General features: G+C 36.6%; 1 protein-coding gene across 6 annotated transcripts in view; it reads left to right on the top strand.

Moving 5' to 3' along the window:
• The window catches only part of LYST (lysosomal trafficking regulator), a 179,313-nt gene that overhangs the window by 103,116 nt on the left and 55,753 nt on the right, over positions 1 to 20,444 (top strand). For 5 of the 6 annotated variants that reach the window (XM_010860102.1, XM_010860103.1, XM_010860099.1 and 2 more), the window contains 12 exons: positions 332 to 562; positions 2,730 to 2,896; positions 3,560 to 3,712; positions 6,312 to 6,473; positions 7,389 to 7,580; positions 9,251 to 9,429; positions 11,622 to 11,828; positions 16,066 to 16,242; positions 16,817 to 16,893; positions 17,039 to 17,227; positions 19,265 to 19,410; positions 19,497 to 19,593. In XM_010860102.1, the coding sequence (XP_010858404.1) occupies positions 332 to 562; positions 2,730 to 2,896; positions 3,560 to 3,712; positions 6,312 to 6,473; positions 7,389 to 7,580; positions 9,251 to 9,429; positions 11,622 to 11,828; positions 16,066 to 16,242; positions 16,817 to 16,893; positions 17,039 to 17,227; positions 19,265 to 19,410; positions 19,497 to 19,593 (1,977 nt within the window). The remainder of the gene's footprint in view (positions 1 to 331; positions 563 to 2,729; positions 2,897 to 3,559; positions 3,713 to 6,311; positions 6,474 to 7,388; positions 7,581 to 9,250; positions 9,430 to 11,621; positions 11,829 to 16,065; positions 16,243 to 16,816; positions 16,894 to 17,038; positions 17,228 to 19,264; positions 19,411 to 19,496; positions 19,594 to 20,444) is intronic. The other variant, XM_010860104.1, reaches the window with a different exon arrangement.

The raw sequence follows: 20,444 nt of genomic DNA, 5'->3' as shown, positions 1-20,444 counted from the left end.
TTTCAGCTTTAACATCAGTCCTACCAATGAACACCCAGGACTGATCTTCTTTAGGATGGACTGGTTGGATCTCCTTGCAGTCCAAGGGACTCTCAAGAGTCTTCTCCAGCCCCACAGTTCAAAAGCATCAATTCTTTGGTGCTCAGTTTTCTTTATCGTCCAACTCTCACATCCATACATGACCGCTGGAAAAACCATAACCTCCATCACAGAGGCAAATAATATGCAGGAAGTCAAAATCAGATCAACAAAATGGCCAATTTTGCAATCATTCTTTCCTTATTTCATGGTTAGTTGCTTCTAACATGCTCTTGTGTATTATTTATTATAGATTTGATCTGGAAGATGTGAAAAACATGGGACTTTTTCAGAAGTGGTCTGTCATTCCTATACTGGGACTAATAGAGACCTCCTTATACGACAATGTGCTCTTGCATAACGCTCTCTTACTTCTTCTCCAAATATTAAATTCTTGTTCTAAGGTAGCAGATATGTTGTTGGATAATGGTCTGCTCTACGTGTTATGTAATACAGTAGCAACCCTGAATGGATTAGAAAAGATGTAAGTTTAAATCATTGTTTAAAACTACCTCTGATTAACAACTTTGGAAAAGAAAAAACTTTAGTAGCAGGTTACTTTAAAGCATTTTATATTCCATAATATTTTCAAAGAATTTCTTTCCTTCAAATCTGATTAGATTTGAGAGGGTATATTTTCCATCATTTTCAATAAAGTTTTTTTTTTTTTTAAAGATATTTATATGACCTACATTTAGGTATTTAGAACCTGAAAACAAGGAACAAATTTGTGTGTGTGCTCAGTTGCTTCAGTCATGTCCGACTCTGTGACCCCTCTGTCCATGGGATTTCCCAGGCAAGAATACTGAAGTGGGTTGCCATTTCCTTCTCTGAGGAATCTTCCTGACCCAGGGATCGAACCTGCAACTCCTGCATTGGCAGTCAGATTCCTACCACGTGAGCCATCTAGGAAGCCCCTGAACAAATTTACCTGTCCTCAGATATATTAACTAAGCTTCCACTATGGTCTTATAGAAAGTATTATCCCCCTCTGGAATAGGAAATTTGAGAATTTGAGAGATATAATAACTTGTTGCAGATCATATAGCTAGTAAATAGAGAACTTGAGGCTGAATCTTCTCACTTCAAAAGTCTCTGCTTTACAGTCAACATACTCTCCCACTTTTCCTACCCACTGTTTTCTCCCACTGTTAACTACCATACTGAATTTCTTTTTTATTTATTTATTTATTTTTAATTGGAAAATAATTGCTTTACAATGTTGTGTTGGTTTCTGTCATATATCAACTGAATCAGCCAGAAGTATACATATGTCCCCTCAGTCAGAAGTACATTGGCAAATGGTTGCCCACCAGATTGATTAACAATTTTGAAAAATATATCAGGAGGTTATATTTTTATTTGGGTTTTGTGCCTTTGGTGTCCTCATTTAGGATATACAGTGTAACATTTTTATTAGCATAATATTCATGTTACAAATCTTCAGAAGCACCATCTTACTGCATGTTAAAGCATTAAATATTAATATACTTTTGCAGAGAAGGCAGAGCATATCCTCAGTGATTCTCTAGGCCCGGGAGACTCACTAGGCCAGGGAGACTCTCTCGGTACAAGAGAGAATTCGTAGTCAGCTTAGTTCAATTTTCACTGGGCACCTGTCTTATTTAGGGTCTGTGTCTTGCGCAGATGAGAAATACAAAGTATTGTATTTCCTCAAAACGTCTAGTCTTGATTACAGTATAGTACATGAAATTGGTAGAACTTGGAAAGAGTACCAGCAGGCTCCTTCTAAGAGCTGTTTGTTACTGCTGTTGTTTTAAATAAATTGTGCTTACAGAATGTCTGTACACGCTACTCTATTGATTGGCCTCAAAAGTTACCATTTCTAACTCTTGCTTGATTTTGAAAACGTGGAGTAGAGAAGCTTAATATCACACACTGAGGTGGATGATCAAGGTTAAAAATTGAGGGACAGAAGTAACTAATTCATATTTATTAGGTACTTATAAGAGATTAATGTGGGCTTCCCAGTGGCTCATTGGTAAAGAATTTGCCTGCAGTGCAGGAGACGTAGGAGACACAGGTTCAATCCTGAGTCAGGAAGATCCCCTGGAGGAGGGCATGGCAACCCCCTCCAGTATCCTTGCTTGGAGAATTCCATGGACAGAGGAGCCTGGAGGGCTATAGTTCATAGGGTAGCAAAGAGTCAGACATGACCGAAGTAACTGGGCACACATGCAAGTGATTAATATATGTTCAAACCTTTGTCTCTTTTAACTCTTAAAATAACCATACTTTGCGTAAGTGGGATTCAGAAAGGTCAATTAATTTATTCAGAGTCACCATGTTTGAGAAGCCTCGGAATATACCTCTTCATACCCATAGAACCTCTGGTGGCTGGGAACCTAGTGGTGCATGCCCACAGTATCTTGTGTTAGTCTCTGTTGTTACACTTACCACTGTTTACTGGTTATAGTTATCTGTTCACTTGTCTGGTCCTCTGCAAGCTGAATTTTGACAGGAGTCAAAGTCTGTCTTTTTATCTGTCCCTAGCCTGTAGTTCATATGACCTGCTATAGAGTAAGCATGGATAAATATCAAATGAATGCATGAATGAATGAATGCATGCTAACAGAACAGGAATTTAAACCAGTTCTTTTTGCCTTAAATTATTTATTCTTTTTCTTTAGCATTCCTTTGAATGAATACAGATTACTTGCTTGTGATATACAGCAACTTTTCATAGCAGTTACAATTCATGCTTGCAGTTCCTCAGGCTCACAGTATTTTAGAGTTATTGAAGATCTTATTGTACTGCTTGGATATCTTCAAAATAGCAAAAACAAGAGGACCCAAAGTAAGATTTAATTTTTATGGATTGGGGGGAGCAGTTGTATAATAGCCAAAACTGTTATTAGAACCTCATCTCTTTCTCTGGCTTCTATAGAGAGAGTGGGTTAGAGGAGAGAAAACTGTTTTACTAATTGTTCACCCTTAACTTTGTTTACTGGCTTCAAAAAGAAGCCTTTTTAAATGGCAAAAATTACAAGTGATGCCCTGATGTAATTAGTAGCTGGCAACATATTAAAAGAAGCTGCTGATTTTTCTTGCCAAGTCGAACTAAAAGGCTTATGTTGACTAATAATACCCTTTAATTTTCTTTGGTGGCAAATATGAAAGTGAATATGGAGCAGAAAAATGTGAGAATTTCTGGTTAAACTTTTGCCTTCTGTATTGAAAAGCCTATTCTTTTAAGACAATTACATGAAATGAAATACATTTGTGAGCTAGTATTTTTCCATTGAATTTTTTATAGTGATCCTTTGGAAATTTGCTTTAAAGTTGCTTTTAAAGACAGTTCAAAAATGTTTACTACCATCAAGAACCCATGATCAAAATTTTAAAATTTATGTCTAATAAAACATTATTGATGGTTTTGATATTGTATTAGTATTAATATAAAAGTCAACTCGATTACAATCACATAGCTTGAAAACATTCTAGTATCTTCTGTTTTTAGATATGGCTGTTGCTCTACAGTTTAAAGTTCTCCAGGCTGCTATGGAATTTATAAGGACCACTGCAAATCATGACTCTGAAAACCTTACAGATTCACTTCAGTCACCTTCTGCTCCCCATCATACAATGTTTCAAAAGCGAAAGAGCATTGCTGGTGAGTATTTAAATAATATTTTACTTAATTATAAATAGAAGGTAGTTTGACTCTCCTATATTCTTACATCACTCACATTTTAAAACATTGCTTTGTTTCAGAAGTTAAACTATAGTGTTTGAGAAGATTTTCCTCCAAGAGGAGATTATTCTCTAGCTTTCTCTTCAGTGCTGTTCTCATTCAGTTATCCCTTGAGCTCCTACCATGTGCCCAGCACTGAGTTAAATGTTAAAGATGCAAGGATTAAGAAAGACACAGATTCTACCTTTCTACCATAAAATGGTAGAGAAATACAGAGGATAGAAATAGAGACCATATAGAGCAGGGCAACCTGACTTACATGTAGGGTTAGGGAAGTCTCTGAGGAAGTAAGGTTTCAATACAAGGGATGAGAAAGGAATTAGAGAAGTCAGTGAGTGTTACAGGCAGAATGAACAGCTGATGTACAGGTGCCAAGGTAGCAAAAAGCTAAGCTTGTTCAGAGAACTGAAAGAAAACCATGTAGCTGGAGTATAGTCCTTGATGAGATGGTGCCACCAGGTGAGGTGCTACAGGATGGCATGGACCAGGTCATATGGGCCATGTTAAGGAGTTTTGATTTTATCCTAATGTTCAGTTCAGTTCAGTCAGTCAGTCGTGTCTGACTCTTTGCGACCCCATGAACTACAGCACGCCAGGCCTCCCTGTCCCTCACCAACTCCCGGAGTCCACACAAATCCATGTCCATTGTGTTGGTGATGCCATCCAACCATCTCATCCTCTGTCGTCCCCTTCTCCTCCTGCCCTCAATCTTTCCCAGCATCAGGGTCTTTTCAAATGAGTCAGCTTTTCGCATCAGGTGGCCAAAGTATTGGAGTTTCAGCTTCAACATCGTCCCTCCAGTAAACACCCAGGACTGATCTCCTTTAGGATGGACTGGTTGGATCTCGTTGCAGTGCAAGGGACTCTCAAGAGTCTTCTCCAGCCCCACAGTTCAAAAGCATCAATTCTTCGATGCTCAGCTTTCTTTATAGTCCAACTCTCACATCCATACATGACCACTGGGAAAAACCATAGCCTTGACTAGATGGACCTTTGTTGGCAAAGTAATGTCTCTGCTTTTTAATGTGCTGTCTAGGTTGGTCATAACTTTCCTTCAAGGAGCAAGTATCTTTTAGTTTTATGACTGCAATCACCATCTGCAGTGATTTTGGAGCCCCCAAAAATAAAGTCTGACACTGTTTCCACTGTTTCCCCATCTGTTTGCCATGAATTGATGGGACCAGATGCCATGATCTTAGTTTTCTGAATGTTGAGGTTTAAGCCAACTTTTTTACTCTCCTCTTTCATTTTCATCAAGAGGCTCTTTAGTTCTTCTTCACTTTCTGCCATAAGGGTAGTGTCATCTGCATATCTGAGGTTATTGATATTTCTCCCGGCAATCTTGATTCCAGCATGTGCTTCCTCCAGCCCAGCGTTTCTCATGATGTACTCTGCATAGAAGTTAAATAAGCAGGATGACAATATACAGCCTTGACATACTCCTTTTCCTATTTGGAACCAGTCTGTAGTTCCATGTCCAGTTCTAACTGTTGCTTCCTGACCTGCATAATGGTTTCTCAAGAAGCAGGTCAGGTGGTCTGGTATTCCTATCTCTTTCAGAATTTTCCACAGTTTATTGTGATCCACACAGTCAAAGGCTTTGGCATAGTCAATCAAGCAGAAGTAGATGTTTTTCTGGAACTCTCTTGCTTTTTCGATGATCCAGCAGATGTTGGCAATTTGATCTCTGGTTCCTCTGCCTTTTCTAATATCAGCTTGAACATCTGGAAGGGCACAGTTCACATATTGCTGAAGCCTGGCTTGGAGAATTTTAAGCATTACTTTACTAGCATGTGAGATAAGTGCAATTGTGTAGTAGTTGAGCATTCTTTGGCATTACCTTTCTTAGGGACTGGAATGAAAACTGACCTTTTCCAGTCCTGTGGCCACTGCTGAGTTCTCCAAGTTTGCTGGCATATTGAGTGCAACAGTTTCACAGCATCATCTTTCAGGATTTGAAATAGCTCAACTGGAATTCCATCACCTCCACTAGCTTTGTTCATAGTGATGCTTCCTAAGGCCCACTTGACTTCACATTCCAGCCACATATATGAGGCTTATAGTATCCTAAAAATTTTTAACTTGATAAAAGACCTTGACAGTCATCCAGTCCAGCTTCCTTGTGTCACAGATCCACCACGGCCTAGAATTAGCCACTGCTGGATGGGGCCCCACACCCATCTTTTTGTGTCCTTTCACACCCACTCCTTCCAGGTCTGTGGTATCAGAGATTAGGATGACTTGCTTAAACTAAGAACGTAATCTGGTAATATTATCCTTGAATATATCCCAGATATGAATTTTTCTTTGTATTTGCTCCATTTTTGTCTCAAAGGTGACTCTACACACCAAGCTGTATTAACTGATAAAAATACTGATTACCTAAAATACTGGACAATCTAAAATGCTATTAAAATGTTTCAGTATCTTGCAGGATGAGTCATTAAGTCCTATTGTAAGTAATGTTTATAGAGGCTATTTGTGGACTTTGATATATGCTTTCATAATTTAAAAAAAGGTTCAGTTCCAATGAAGGATTCCATTACTCCTCACCTACCAAGACGTCATTTTGGTTCCTATGGTCATCTTCCGATGCCCTTCTCCTTCAATCCAGTAAATCAAGACTCAGTTACCTCCTTTTCTCCTGGATCCACTCCCTGTGGGGTGCCTCTTGGAGCAGGTGCAGTAATGGTGCAGGAAGCCGCTCCTGCCTCTTCAGCCTGAGGAAACCTTTCTCAGGAAATGCTTTTCGTAGGATTGAATCACAAGTGATGCATGTTTCAAATTATTTTAATAATAAATTACTGAAATTACACTCTCCTTTCTGAGTTCTTCACTGTATTTGACTGATTCCTACTATGTCACTATATACACATCTCAAAAATAATTTATAAAATTTAGCAATGTTGCTGCTGCTGCTGCTAAGTTACTTCAGTCGTGTCTGACTCTGTGCGACCCCATAAAGGGCAGCCCACCAGGCTCTGCCGTCCATGGGATTCTCCAGGCAAGAACACTGGAGTGGGTTGCCATTTCCTTCTCCAGTGCAAGAAAGTGAAAAGTGAAAGTGAAGTGGCTCAGTCATGTCCGACTCTTTGAGACCGCATGGACTGCAGCCTACCAGGCTCCTCCATCCATGGGATTTTCCAGGCAAGAGTACTGGAGTGGGGTGCCATTTCAGCAATGTTAATTACCCAAAAATAGTAATGTTCTTGCTAAAACATGATATGCTTTTTAAAAATCTATTGATTATTTTGGAATACAAAGAAGTGAAACAGTATTTGAAAATGTTTGAATAAATACACCCTTCTAATTGAGTTTTTCAGAGGACTAAAATTTTTCCAAAGGATATCCATCCTACTAAGCTGTGTCACAAGCTGTAGCATTGTTATTTAGGACTTTGAAATCAGAGGTACTGTTGCACTTCTTCAAAGAGGGAAAAACATCACTTTCTCTTAATCACTGTCTTTCCTTGTATAAATTACCTTTGAATTAAATAAAGTTCTTTTCATTGTCTGATAATCAAAAAGTTATAGCAGAAATGGTTTCTTTGATCCTTGTTAACTCCAGCACTTGATTTTAATTTATATACTTAAAGGTCCTCGAAAATTTCTCCTTGCTCAAACTGACTCTCTTCTGATGAAAATGCGTTCAGTAGCAAGTGATGAACTTCATGTGATGATGCAACGGAGAATGAGCCAAGAGAACCCTGTCCAGGCAACTGAAACAGAGCTTGCACAGAGGTTGCAGAGGCTCACCGTTTTTGCAGTTAACAGGATTGTTTATCAAGGTAGGACTAGAGAATAAATGTGTTCTTGCTCAGATATTGAAATGAGAATAATTTAAGAGAGGGGTTTCCCTGGTGGCTCAGACAGTAAAGAGAACTGGCTAAATTTCAGCTTTTTTAACAGCATTAAAAAATTTTTAGTATCCATACTAGTAAAATAATTTATTGGGACCCAGTATCCTTGAATAAAATTCTCCTTTTTAATATGTTAAATGCTGGCCTATACTGACCATTGAAATTTAAAATAGTATAGCACCTCCAATATATTTTTTAAACTTTCCTTTGAAACAGTCATAGATTCACACGCAATTGTTAGGAAATACTTCAGAGAGATCCTGTGTGCCCTTAACCCAGTTTCCCCCCATAGATCTCGTAGAACTATAGTTCAGTATCACACCCAGATATTGACATCACGACACTCAAGAAAAAGAACACTTCCATCACTATAAGATCTATATGTTGCCTTTTAGAGCCACATCCACTTTTCTCCCACACCCACCCCTTCCTTAATCACTGGCAACTATCAATCTGTTCTCCATTTCTGTATTTTCATCATTTGAAGAATGTTAAATAAATGGAATCATACAGCATATAACCATACAGTATGTGTAAGATTGACTTTTTTCACTCAGCGTAATTCTCTGGAGAGTCATCCTGGATGTTACATGTATCAATAATCTGTTCCCTTTTTGTTTTTGGTAAGTAATATTCCATAGCATGGATGTACAGTTTAATCATTTACCTGTTGAAAGACGATCTGGGTACTTTCCAGTTTGGGGCTATTACAAATCGAGCTAGCTGCTATAAACATGTATGTGAAAGTTTTTGTGTGAACTCAGGTCTTTGCTTTTCTGGGATGAATATCCAAGAGTGCAGTTTCTAGGTGGTATGATAGTTGTGTGTTTTGTTCTTGCTAAGGAACTGCCAGACTTTTCTAGAGTGGCAGTATAATTTTATATTCCTACCAGCAATGTATGAGTGATCCAGTTTTCTGCATGTCTTCACCAGCATTAGAAGTTTCACTGTTTTCAGTTTTAGCCATTCTGATATATAATGTTGGGCTATAACTTTGTGGTTTCAGGGTGCACTTCTACAGGAGCTAATGATTTAGATGTTTATGTATGAACGTTAATGCCTATAACAAACACTAAAAAAGCTATGCAAAGAAATATACTCAAAAACAATACAAATAAGCCAAAATCCTAAAAAATTTCAAGTGACACCCATTTTTTTTTTAACTTTTCTAATTTATATTTGGGACAACCAGCCTCTAGAGTAAACTGTGAAATTGAACTGTTATCGCATGCACAGCATTTAATGGGAGAGCATGTCCGGTTAAACAGGTCTGCACGTCTATCTAATGTAAATATCACATGGTCTTCAATTTGTACAAGAACCTTCATGACTTTAATAATTTTGTAGTTTAATTCATCTTCATTAGTAAAATAAAGCTTTAATTTAGGATTGCATGACTCGTATGCTTAAATTTCTGCATTGTTTTAGGTGAATTCACTTTCTTTAGTATATTGTATTTTTTACATCAAATGCAGCTATTACGCGTTTATATTGTGATAACTGAATTAGTAATTACATAGATTATTTTTGTCACTATCATTTGTAATGGCTCAGTATTAGTGATTTGACTAATTTTTTATTCTTCTTTTAATTCAAAGAATTTAATCCAGATATTATTGACATTTTGAGTACTCCAGAAAGTACAACTCAAAGCAGGACCTCAGCTTCCCAGACTGAAATTTCTGAAGAAAATATTCATCATGAACAGCCTTCTGTTTTCAATCCATTTCAGAAAGAAATGTTCATGTATCTGGTAGAAGGATTCAAAGTATCTAGTGTGAGTAAATTAGTTACATGGGAAATGTTCATTCACAAAGAAGGAGTAGAGGTTTTATGTGTCTGTATTCAGTTCAGTTCAGTTGCTCAGTCCTGTACAACTCTGCAACCCCATAGACTGCATCACGCCAGGCTTCCCTATCCATCACCAACTCCCAGAGCTTGCTCAGACTCATGTCCATTGAGTTGGTGATGCCATCCATCTCATCCTCTGTCATCCCTTTCTCTCTCAGGAGTAGAAGTTTCTGTATCTTTTCTGTATCAGAAAAGAATAGGAATTTGATGATTACTATGAGAGCTTAAACTAATAACCTGTTTTTAAAGGACTTTATTTATAGCTGCTTACTCGAGAGTTATTATTATGGATAATTATGAAGTGCAGATGTTGGCTTAAACAGGTCTAATATCTTCAAAATTATGTAGAGAATACTGAGAAGCATCAGGCTCCATTTATCATCAACTCACTTAGGTTTTTGTGGGTCATATATATAGTTGAACATAGGGAAAAAATTGGTCAGTACACTCATAGATAGCAAAGGCTAATCTAATTCTAGCAGAACTCATAAATCATGATTCTGCCAGTATAACTAGATTTTCTTGTCTGCAGGTTCCACTTAGAACTGAGTCATTCACAAAGAGCCCTTAGGACTAGGAGTAACTGGAGAGCCATTTCCAAAACTCAAAATAAACTCTAAAATGTACTAATTCCAATTTTTAAACCAGATAAAGGATATTTGATCAGGATTAGGTTAACCCTTGTGGGACCACCTTCGAAAGCACAGCTTATTTGGTTATTTGTTAAGGGATATTGATGGTCAATTTATATACAATTCTTAATTTTTGACAGTTTTACTCAATATTTTAGTCTTCCCTGGTGTCTCAGTGGTAAAGAATTTGCTTTCCAGTACAGGAGGCGAGGGTTCGATCCCTGGGTCACGAAGATTCTTTGGAGAAGAAAATGGCAACCCACTCTAATATTCTTGCCTGGAAAATCCCATGGACAGAGAAACCTGATGGGCTACAGTCTATATATGCATGCTAAGTTGCTTCAGTTATGTCTGACTCTGCAATCTTATGGACTGTAGCTCACGAGGCTTCTCTGTCCATGGGATTCTCCAGGCAGGACTACTGGAATGGGTTTCCATGCCCTTCTCCAAGGGATTTTGCCAAGTCAGGGATCAAACCTGGGTCCCCTACATCTCCTGCATTGGCAGGCAGGTTCTTTACCACTAGCGCCACCTGGTCCATGGGGTCGTAAAAGAGTCGAACACAACTTAGCAACTAAACAACAACAGCAATATTCAATATTTTAGTACTAATTCAAGCCTCTATTACGAATGCTTCTCTTTTATATTTTAAAATCCAGGTAGGCTTATTTACTGTTGTTCTTTGATGGTTCTTTTTTTTCTTTTTTTGCCATTTAAAATTTCCAAACCCTGGGTAGTTTTTTTCAAGTGTCTTAGGACTTTAGCTTCTTTATCTCTCCCTTTTTAAATTGTGGTAAAATAAGACTTCCCTGGTGGCTCAGACAGTAAGCGTCTGCCTAAAATGAGAGAGACCCGGGTTTGATCCCTGGATTGGAAAGAGCCTCTGGAGAAGGAAATGACAACCCACTCCACTACTCTTGCCTGGAAAATCCCATGGACCGAGGAGCATGGTAGGCTCCTACAGTCCATGGGGTCACAAAGAATTGGACACGACCAAGCAACATCACTCACTCACCATACATAACATAAATTTTGCTATTTTCACAATTTTTAAATGTACAAATCAGTGATATTAAGTCCATTCACATTGTTGCGCAACCATTACCACTGTCCATCCCTAGGGATTTTTCCGTTATCAGAAACTGAAACTCTGTGTTCATTAAACAGTAACTCCGCATTAACCTCTCCCCCCATCCCTGTTAACCACTGTTCTGATAGTATATATCGCACTTATTCACCCATTCATCCATCAGTGGGTATTTGGATTGTTCCTACCTTTGGGCTATTTTGAACGGCACCACTATAAACACTTATGCACATCCATCTCTTTTAAAACCCTGTTTGTGTGGATGTGTATATCTTCCTAATTTCAACTGTTTGAAAATTCTAGAATAAAACATGTTCCATGATTTTTTAGGGCTGTGTTGGGGTTATTATATTATTGTTTAAGAAATTTGATCCTAATTCATTCCTGTTTTGATTTAAGGCTTCAGGTAAAACCAGTAGTTCCAAACAGCAGTGGGCTAAAATCTTATGGTCTTGTAAGGAAACCTTCCGAATGCAGCTTGGGAGACTGCTCGTGCATATGTTGTCTCCAGCCCACCCTTCACAAGAGAGAAAGCAAATTTTTGAAATAGTTCGTGAACCAAATCATCAGGAAATACTGCGAGAATGTCTTAGCCCATCCCTGCAAGTAAGTACCCCAATACTTCATAAGTAATAACTATTATAAAACTGTACAAATCAAGAGCTGAATTTAAACTGTATTTTCATGCCAAATACCATGAATATAGTTTTCTAACCAAACAAATATTTTCTGAGATCTTTCTTCAGATGCCATTTACCAGAGTCAATTTGTTTAATCTGTTTAATCCCCCTTCCTTTTTCCAGTGTTTAAGAAGTTCTATACCTGAGTTCTTATAAGATCCTTCATAGTTAGTTACTAAATCTTGAAGTGTTTTCTTTAAGAACTGTTTGAAGACTTTTTAAAGCATTATATTATCCATGAAACATCTATACTGAATGGCTCAAATAGCAGTACATATAACATATTTCAAAAATGTTTACAGTAAGTTAAAATACTTGTTGATCATCTGGAATGGTAAAATCAAAATACTCAAGCTGTTTTAGAATCTATAAATTCTATCACTTAGCAAGCCGTAGATGGAGAATTTAAGTGGTGTAACTGTTCTGTTTAGCGGTTTCTTATGAAATTAAATATACTCTTAGCCTGTGATGCTAAAATTCCATTTTTAGATATTTACCTAAGAGAAATTAAAGCATATGTCCATAAGAAGACTAGTAGGAGAATATCCGTGACAGCCTTTTTTCTAATAGCCAAAAACTGGAAATAACCCAAGTATCTGTCAGTGGGAGAATGTATAACTAAACTGTGGTATATTTATACAATAGACTGTTACATAGCAATAAAAGTGAACTGACTACTGATGCACCCATTAATATGGATGAAGCTAAGAATTGTGGTGTCATTGAAAGGGACAGCCAAACACCAAAGAGTAGGCATTTTATGATTCCATTCATATGAAGCCCAAGAACAGGCAAAATTAAGATATAGTCATGGAATTTAGGACAGTAATTGTCTCTGTGAGGAAGGGGACAGTGAGAAGGGGAATTGAATGGAAAAGGGCATAGGGAAATTTCTTGGACATGCTCAGTCATGTCCAACTCATTGCAACCCCATGGACCGTAGCCTGCCAGGCTCTTCTGTCCATGGGGTTTTCCAGGCAAGAATACTAGAGTAGGTTGCCGTTCCCTTCTCCAGGGCATCATCCCAAACCGGGGATCAAACCCATATCTCTCACATTGCAGGCAGATTCTTTACCATCTGAGCCATCTGTAAAATGTCAGCCTGGTTTCAAAATCAAAATTGTGAAATACAGCACAGTTGAAGAGTTTCTAGTTTTTATCTCTATAGCCTTCCCTCATTCTTTCCCTTTCCCTGTAGCTTACCATCCTTATTTGGTTTTTATTTGTATTGGGGGTATAAGCAAATTTGTGACACACACACACACACACGTGGGCGTGTGTATGTATTCTCTCTCTCACTTCTTTATATGAAAAAAGGTAATGAACCATACAGATCCTTCTCACTCTACTTTCTTCAGCTAACAATATATCCTGCAATGGTTCCACAGCAGTATAGAGAGCTCTTCTTGTGCCTTTTTTTATAACTGCCTACAAGCTGTATTCCATCTGTAGTCTGCCTGATTTTTAAAGCTCCAAGCTTCTCTTCTATTGAATCTGGTTAATTCTCCAGCCAGTCTGTGGCTCCTCATCTTTTCTCTCATAACATCTTCACATCCCTTGTGGTCCTTCTGATAAGCTGCTTTTTTCATGTTGTCCCCACAGCATGCAACGCTCTCTTTCCTCCACTTTGTCTGTCTATATGCCTGTGTGTCCATTTAGCCATGCACCCGCATCATATGGTACCACCTTCAAAACCTTCCTTCCTTCTTTTAGTAGGAACTCAGAACTCTTTCTTCTTGAAACTTCATTGAAAATTTTATTTTTACACATTTTGTTATTTTCTAAGAATTTGTGTTTAAATTCAATTCCTTAAATCAGTTTCCTGAGAGCAGGAAATAAGATTTCTATGTGTGCATGTCTCCAAAAACAACTTTTCTAGTCCCAGAAACTACAGTCAATAAATGATTGATCAGAAGATGTTAAAATGAGCTATTAGAAACAGCTTCAGTGTCTAGGAAAATCATGTTTCTTTGGACATTCAGAATGAAAAAATAAAACATTTCTGGTAGTTTTTCAAGATGATTTTAAAATGTCACCGAATACTAAACTGAAATATTTTTAGAGTTCTATCAAGATTATTACCTTTAAGATGCACATATGAAAATATTCTAGTCGTTTACCATTCCTCTTTATTTGCCAACTCTTCAGGCCTTTTACTTGCAGAGCATCTGTTCATTTTTCTCTTTTGGTCAGGTAACAGCTGTCTCCTGACTAATTTAAAATGTTACATTAAAATGTGCTTTGCTATTTTCATCATTGCATATGTTCATCTTATGCTTTTGGGAAACGACATGATGTGATTCAGCATGTGAATTTAAATATCACCTAAAATGTAATAGTTTCCAAATCCATTTGTTGACTATTCACAGTTTAAAATATCATAAAGCCAAATACAGTGATATTTGTATGAGTGCAAATTGTTAAAAAATAAAATTACGCATGTTTAACTTGTTGGCAAAGTTAATGTCTAAATAATATATAGTGTACACTTAACAATCAGGTGTAATATCTCTGGCATGAAAGAGCCACTTAACGGAAGAAAGCTTTGATCTGCACAGTAAATAAAAAGCACTAAAACTGGCATGTGTGTGCATATCAGTCACTCAGTCATGTCCAAATCTTTGTGACCCCATGGACTGTAGATCGCCAGGCTGCTCTGTCCATTGAATTCCCCGGCCAAGAATACTAGAGTGGGTTGCCATTCTGTTCTCCAGGGGATCTTCCCAACCCAGGGATTGAACCCCAGTCTCCCACACTGCAGGCAGATCTTTACCGTCTGAGCTGCCAGGGAGGCCCATAAAAGTGGTATAAACAAAGCTTATCTAAAAATGAAATTTCATGTTTCCAAAGTCAAATGATTGTCTAAAGCAAAAATGGTAGCCATGTCTTTTGGAATCCCAGCATAGATAATAAAAGTATGCATGTGTGCTCAAAAAAAAAAAAAAGAGCCACTTAAGAAATCGTGAATCAAAGTTTGGTTTAGTTTTACACTAGGAAGGACCGTTTTCATTTCTTAAGTAACATTTTCATTTTGTCTATAGGGCCTGTTCATAAAAGACTAACCTAAACCAAACCCTTCTCCCAAATACTCACATACTGAACACTGACATCCTAACTGGTTTTAGAGTTTTTCACCTTTTGTTCTCCCCAGGGAATAGTGAATGCTTAAAAATGGATCCAAAGATACTTTTTTGTTCTGGTATTTTCTCCAGTGTTTATTCTCCTAAGCAGAAATTAAAGAGACTCTTACCTTAAAGTTTAAAGGAAAGTTTCCCTTCCAATTCAGCAATGGCACCCCACTCCAGTGCTCTTGCCTGGAAAATCCCATGGACGGAGGAGCCTGGTAGGCTTCAGTCCATGGAGTCGCTAAGAGTCGGACACAACTGAGCGACTTCACTTTCACTTTTCGCTTTCATGCATTGGAGAAGGAAATGGCAACCCACTCCAGTGTTCTTGCCTGGAGAATCCCAGGGACGGGGGAGCCTGGTGGGCTGCCGTCTATGGGGTCGCACAGAGTTGGACACGACTGAAGTGACTTAGCATATGAGAAGGACTAAGAATTATTTTCCTTCATCCCAAGCTTATTTTCTGTATTCCTTTAGCAAACCCTCTCTAAAATTCTTTCCCCAAAAGCTTGTGTGCTTGCTTTTTTACTTCTTTCCTTTATTACTTCTATTCCTTTCTTCTTTTTTTTCCTCTTTTTTCCATTTTTTTACCTTTAACAATAAAAATTTTCAAACATACTAAGAAAAATAGAGACTAGTGAGTACTTAATGAATACCATATGACCATCTCATAGGTCTAACTATTGTTAGTATTTTTATCATATTTATCATAATTTTTTTCCTGAGGTATTTTAAAGTAAATTATATAAATCATGACATTTTTTCAAAAGACTTTTTTATGTCACCATAACAACATTATTATACCTAACAAAATTAGCATATACTCTAATGTCATCATATACTCGGTGCATAATCATGTGAGAATTTCTTCAGTTGTCCCCAAAATGTCTTTTTAGCTGATTTATTTAAACCAGATTCAGCCAAATAAATGCAGCAATAAAATTTAATTTACTGTTAAAGAATTTAAATGTAAGAAATAAACATTCTTTATGACTTAAAAATTTTTTAATTAAAAAAATTGTTACTTTTTTTTTAAAGCATGGAGCCAAATTAGTTTTGTATTTGTCAGAGTTGATACATAATCACAAAGATGAATTGACTGAAGAAGAACTAGACACAGCAGAACTGCTTATGAATGCTTTAAAATTATGTGGTCATAAGTGCATCCCTCCCAGTGCATCAACAAAATCAGACCTTATTAGAGTGATCAAAGAGGTGAGTCAGTGAAACCATAAGAAACAGTTTTCTTAGGAGATCCCATTGACTGTAACTAAAGAATGATTGAGAGATTTTTTTATTATAGAGTACCACTGATGGTGAATTTCAAATGATAATTTTCTTATACTTTATATTGCTTTTTTAATATGAGAAAACAAATAATCTTATTTTAAGGAGCATTTTATTCTCTTTGGTCATCCATATTCATTACCACTAGCTTTCAGGGAAGAAAAAGGTTTTAATAATGACAAGCAAGTTGAATCATCAGCCTCAAGTTCTCAGTTCTTTAGTGAAAAAGCAAACTAAGGAAGCAAGCAGCTATGCAAACCCATTGGGTTTGGCAGCCCTAGTTAACTATTCCACCCTGATTTCTGTGACCCAAAGTGTGTGGAACCAAAGGGGAATTAGAACATTATTTAAGTAGGTGATTATTTTAATATTCTGGTCTCCAGGAGACAATTTTTTTTTTCCTTTGTTAACTTGGTTTTAAATTTAGTTTGCTGGGTTCTGTGCCAGTGTTAAATGATAAATAATAAGTTTTATATAGTATATTATTATCTAAATCTTTTAGGAACAAAGGAAATATGAAACTGAAGAAGGTGTGAATAAAGCCAACTGGCAGAAAACAGTTAATAATAATCAGCAAAGGTAGGATTTCACGTGTGCTAAAAGTTATGTCTTTTAGGAGCCCCATTATATTTTGCATATGCTTTTAGCTTTAATGTACCATGTTTTGATATACATTTAATGTTCCTATACATACGCTTAACTTACAGGCTTCTTGTCTGTTTAGTCTCTTTCAGCGTTTGGATTCAAAATCAAAGGATATATCTAAAATAGCTGCAGATATCACCCAGGCAGTGTCTCTTTCCCAAGGGATTGAGAGAAAAAAGGTGATCCAGCATATCAGAGGAATGTACAAAGTGGATCTGAGTGCCAGCAGACACTGGCAGGAGCTTATTCAACAACTGACGCATGACAGGTGGGCAATGTGGGAGGGCTTTCAGTGGTCTTGCACGAATGTTTTATATTGATGTTATTTTCACTCTAGAATAAAATTCATAATACTATCTCATTAGCTTAAATATTTCTGTTTAATAATTTGTAATTTATTTCCTCTTAAAGAATATACCCAAGAGAATTTTTTAATTCTTAGGAGGGAGAAAAAAATAATGAGAGAGACATTAGCTCTTCCAGAGAGTAATATCTGTTTACTGGCTTTCTTTTTAAAATATCTTTGCAAAAGAATAGGGAAATCACTGAAACAAGACAGTTGGGAAATACATCTTTTTCTAGTTAAGACTTCAGTAACACAGTTAAAAAGATGCATCACAAATAGTGAAAAGAGGGAAATTAAAATAGTATTCTCTGAATTTGGTTAACATAACTGATTAGTATTATGACTTTGAGGAGCTATATACTAAAGCAAATTCCAGGTGAATGAATGAATTAAACTTAAAAAGTTTACAAAGCAGGAGAAAATAGAGTATTTATCAACTCTGATAGATAACTTCCTAAAATCAAACACAATTGAAGAAACTATAAAGAAGAAATTAATGGCTTTGAACTTTCATTTTTTTCCAGTGTATTTAACAAGCATAGCCACAACAAAACATCAAAATTTATTTTCAGCATGTATTTCAAAGTTAGTATTTTTATTATTTTAAAATCATAGAAGTTTGAAAATAAAAATTTAAATCCCAAAAGTTTGAGCAAAAGACATGAATATATTCTTCACATAAGACAAGTAGAATTAATAAGCAGATGGGAAAAATTGAATATTGCTAGAGGCTAATTTAGTTTTTAAAAATTTTTAGATACTATATTTTACCTTTTATGTTAAAATAAAAAGTTTTTATAGGAACTCATCTCCACAGTAGGAAGAATGTATCTTAGCTCTTGATCAGAGGTTTGGTGGCACTGTATACTTTGACATAATATATCAGGAACCGTATAAACAATTTATTTCTAGTTCCAGTTATTCTATTTTAGTGATTCTATCCTAAGGAAAATATTCAAAATATGCAAAATCAATAAAAACAAAAATTTTCATCTCTGCATTTTTTATGTTAGTGAATGAATTAGAAACAACTAAGTATATAACAGTAGTAATAAATACAGTATGATCTTTTCACTCAATATAATATTAGCCATTTAAAATAATAATAAAGAAGGCAGGATATAGGAATGTGTATATAAGAAAATATGTGTGTATATGAGTTATAACTGTAATTTTAAAAAATGAAAATCACTAACAGTATTTTGGTATGTTTGGGGTAGTAGAATTAAGGGTAATTTACTTCTTTTATCTATTTCTAAAAACTATTTCCTTTCATTTCAAATGTTAATTATTTTAAAACATTTTTAGAAATGTAATTGCTACAAAAATGAATAATTTTGATTGTTACATTAGATAATAGACAAAATGGGAAATGAAAAAAATTTATTTGGAAATTGATTTTTTTTCTTTAGTTGACCATACTAAGTCTAATATATCACAAAGCATATATAGTAGTCATGCTGTATCTTTTTAAAAATGTAATAGGTATAAGAAACTAGTAGCAGAGCTTGCCTTGAGGCAAGGAGACTGGACTCCAGAGCAGAGGGATACTTTTTTTTTTGTTATTCTTCTGTACTGTGTGTATGCAGTGTGTTTGTGCTCGGTTGCTCAGTTGTGTCCAACTCTTTGCAACCCCATGGACTGCAGCCTTCCAGGCTCCTCTGTCCATGGGATTCTCCAGGCAAGAATACTGGAGTGGGTTGCCATTTCCTCCTCCAGGGGATCTTCCTGACCCAGGGATCGAACTTGCGTTGTCTGAGTCTCCTGCATTGGCAGGCAGATTCTTTACCACTGAGCCACCTGGAAAGCCATGTGTATGCATATCCCTGTCTAGTTATATAAATAGTTGGATTTTTCAATTGAGTGGATCAGTTTTGACTTATGTATTAAATATTTACATAGTTTTTTTAAGTTATAAGTACTTCAAATTGCCACTTGAACCTTTCTTTCTACTTGTAGAGCAGTCTGGTATGACCCCATCTACTATCCAACTTCATGGCAGTTGGATCCAACAGAAGGGCCAAATCGAGAGAGGAGACGTTTACAGAGATGTTACTTAACTATTCCAAATAAGTATCTGCTTAGGGATCGACAGAAATCAGAAGGTAATAGTGCCTTCTTGACTCAACATATAAATAGCAGATAACTGTGGTCATTACACAAAGATGATGTAATCTCTTTTCCTCAACAGATGTGGTCAAGCCACCACTCTCTTACCTATTTGAAGACAAAACTCATTCTTCTTTCTCTTCTACTGTAAAAGACAAAGCTGCAAGTGAGTCTATAAGGTAAATTTGAATCCATAAGACATCTTCTCTTGTTGAATGTGTTAAATACTTTAATAGTCTATTGTAGTGCTTATATGATGCTTATTTTAGATAATGCAATGGTTTAAGAAAAGACCTGAACATGGCTCAAGAGAGGACAAAGTTGAATGCCTGAAATCCAAAGAGAACAGAGTTTTGATAGAGAGTTTTCATTGGACTTCAGTCTTAGTCTGTTATGTGAGGAAGATAAGTCACACCTAACATGTCATAGCATTGTTGAGGATTGTGGGTCAGTATGGTAACTATTGATAGGACTGTCACTGTGGTTGTAGTGGAGGTTGTTATCAGGCCCATTTTATTTATTTATTTTTTTTCTCTCTAATTTTATTTTATTTTTAAACTTTACATAATTGTATTAGTTTTGCCAAATATCAAAATGAATCCGCCACAGGTATACATGTGTTCCCCATCCCGAACCCTCCTCCCTCCTCCCTCCCCATACCATCCCTCTGGGTCGTCCCAGTGCACCAGGCCCAAGCATCCAGTATCGTGCATCGAACCTGGACTGGCAACTCGTTTCCTACATGATATTTTACAACTCGTTTCCTACATGATATTTTACATGTTTCATTGCCATTCTCCCAAATCTTCCCACCCTCTCCCTCTCCCACAGAGTCCATAAGACTGTTCAATACATCAGTGTCTCTTTTGCTGTCTCGTACACCGGGTTATTGTTACCATCTTTCTAAATTCCATATATATGCGTTAGTATACTGTATTTATGTTTTTCCTTCTGGCTTACTTCACTCTGTATAATAGGCTCCAGTTTTATCCACCTCATCAGAACTGATTCAAATGTATTCTTTTTAATG

The sequence above is a fragment of the Bison bison genome, unplaced genomic scaffold (genome assembly GCF_000754665.1).
Source record: "Bison bison bison isolate TAMUID 2011002044 unplaced genomic scaffold, Bison_UMD1.0 scf7180017864462, whole genome shotgun sequence".
In the NCBI taxonomy this organism is placed as follows: Eukaryota; Metazoa; Chordata; class Mammalia; order Artiodactyla; family Bovidae; genus Bison; species Bison bison.
Note: the sequence above shows the minus strand (reverse complement) of the source record. Positions and strands in the feature narration are given on the sequence as shown.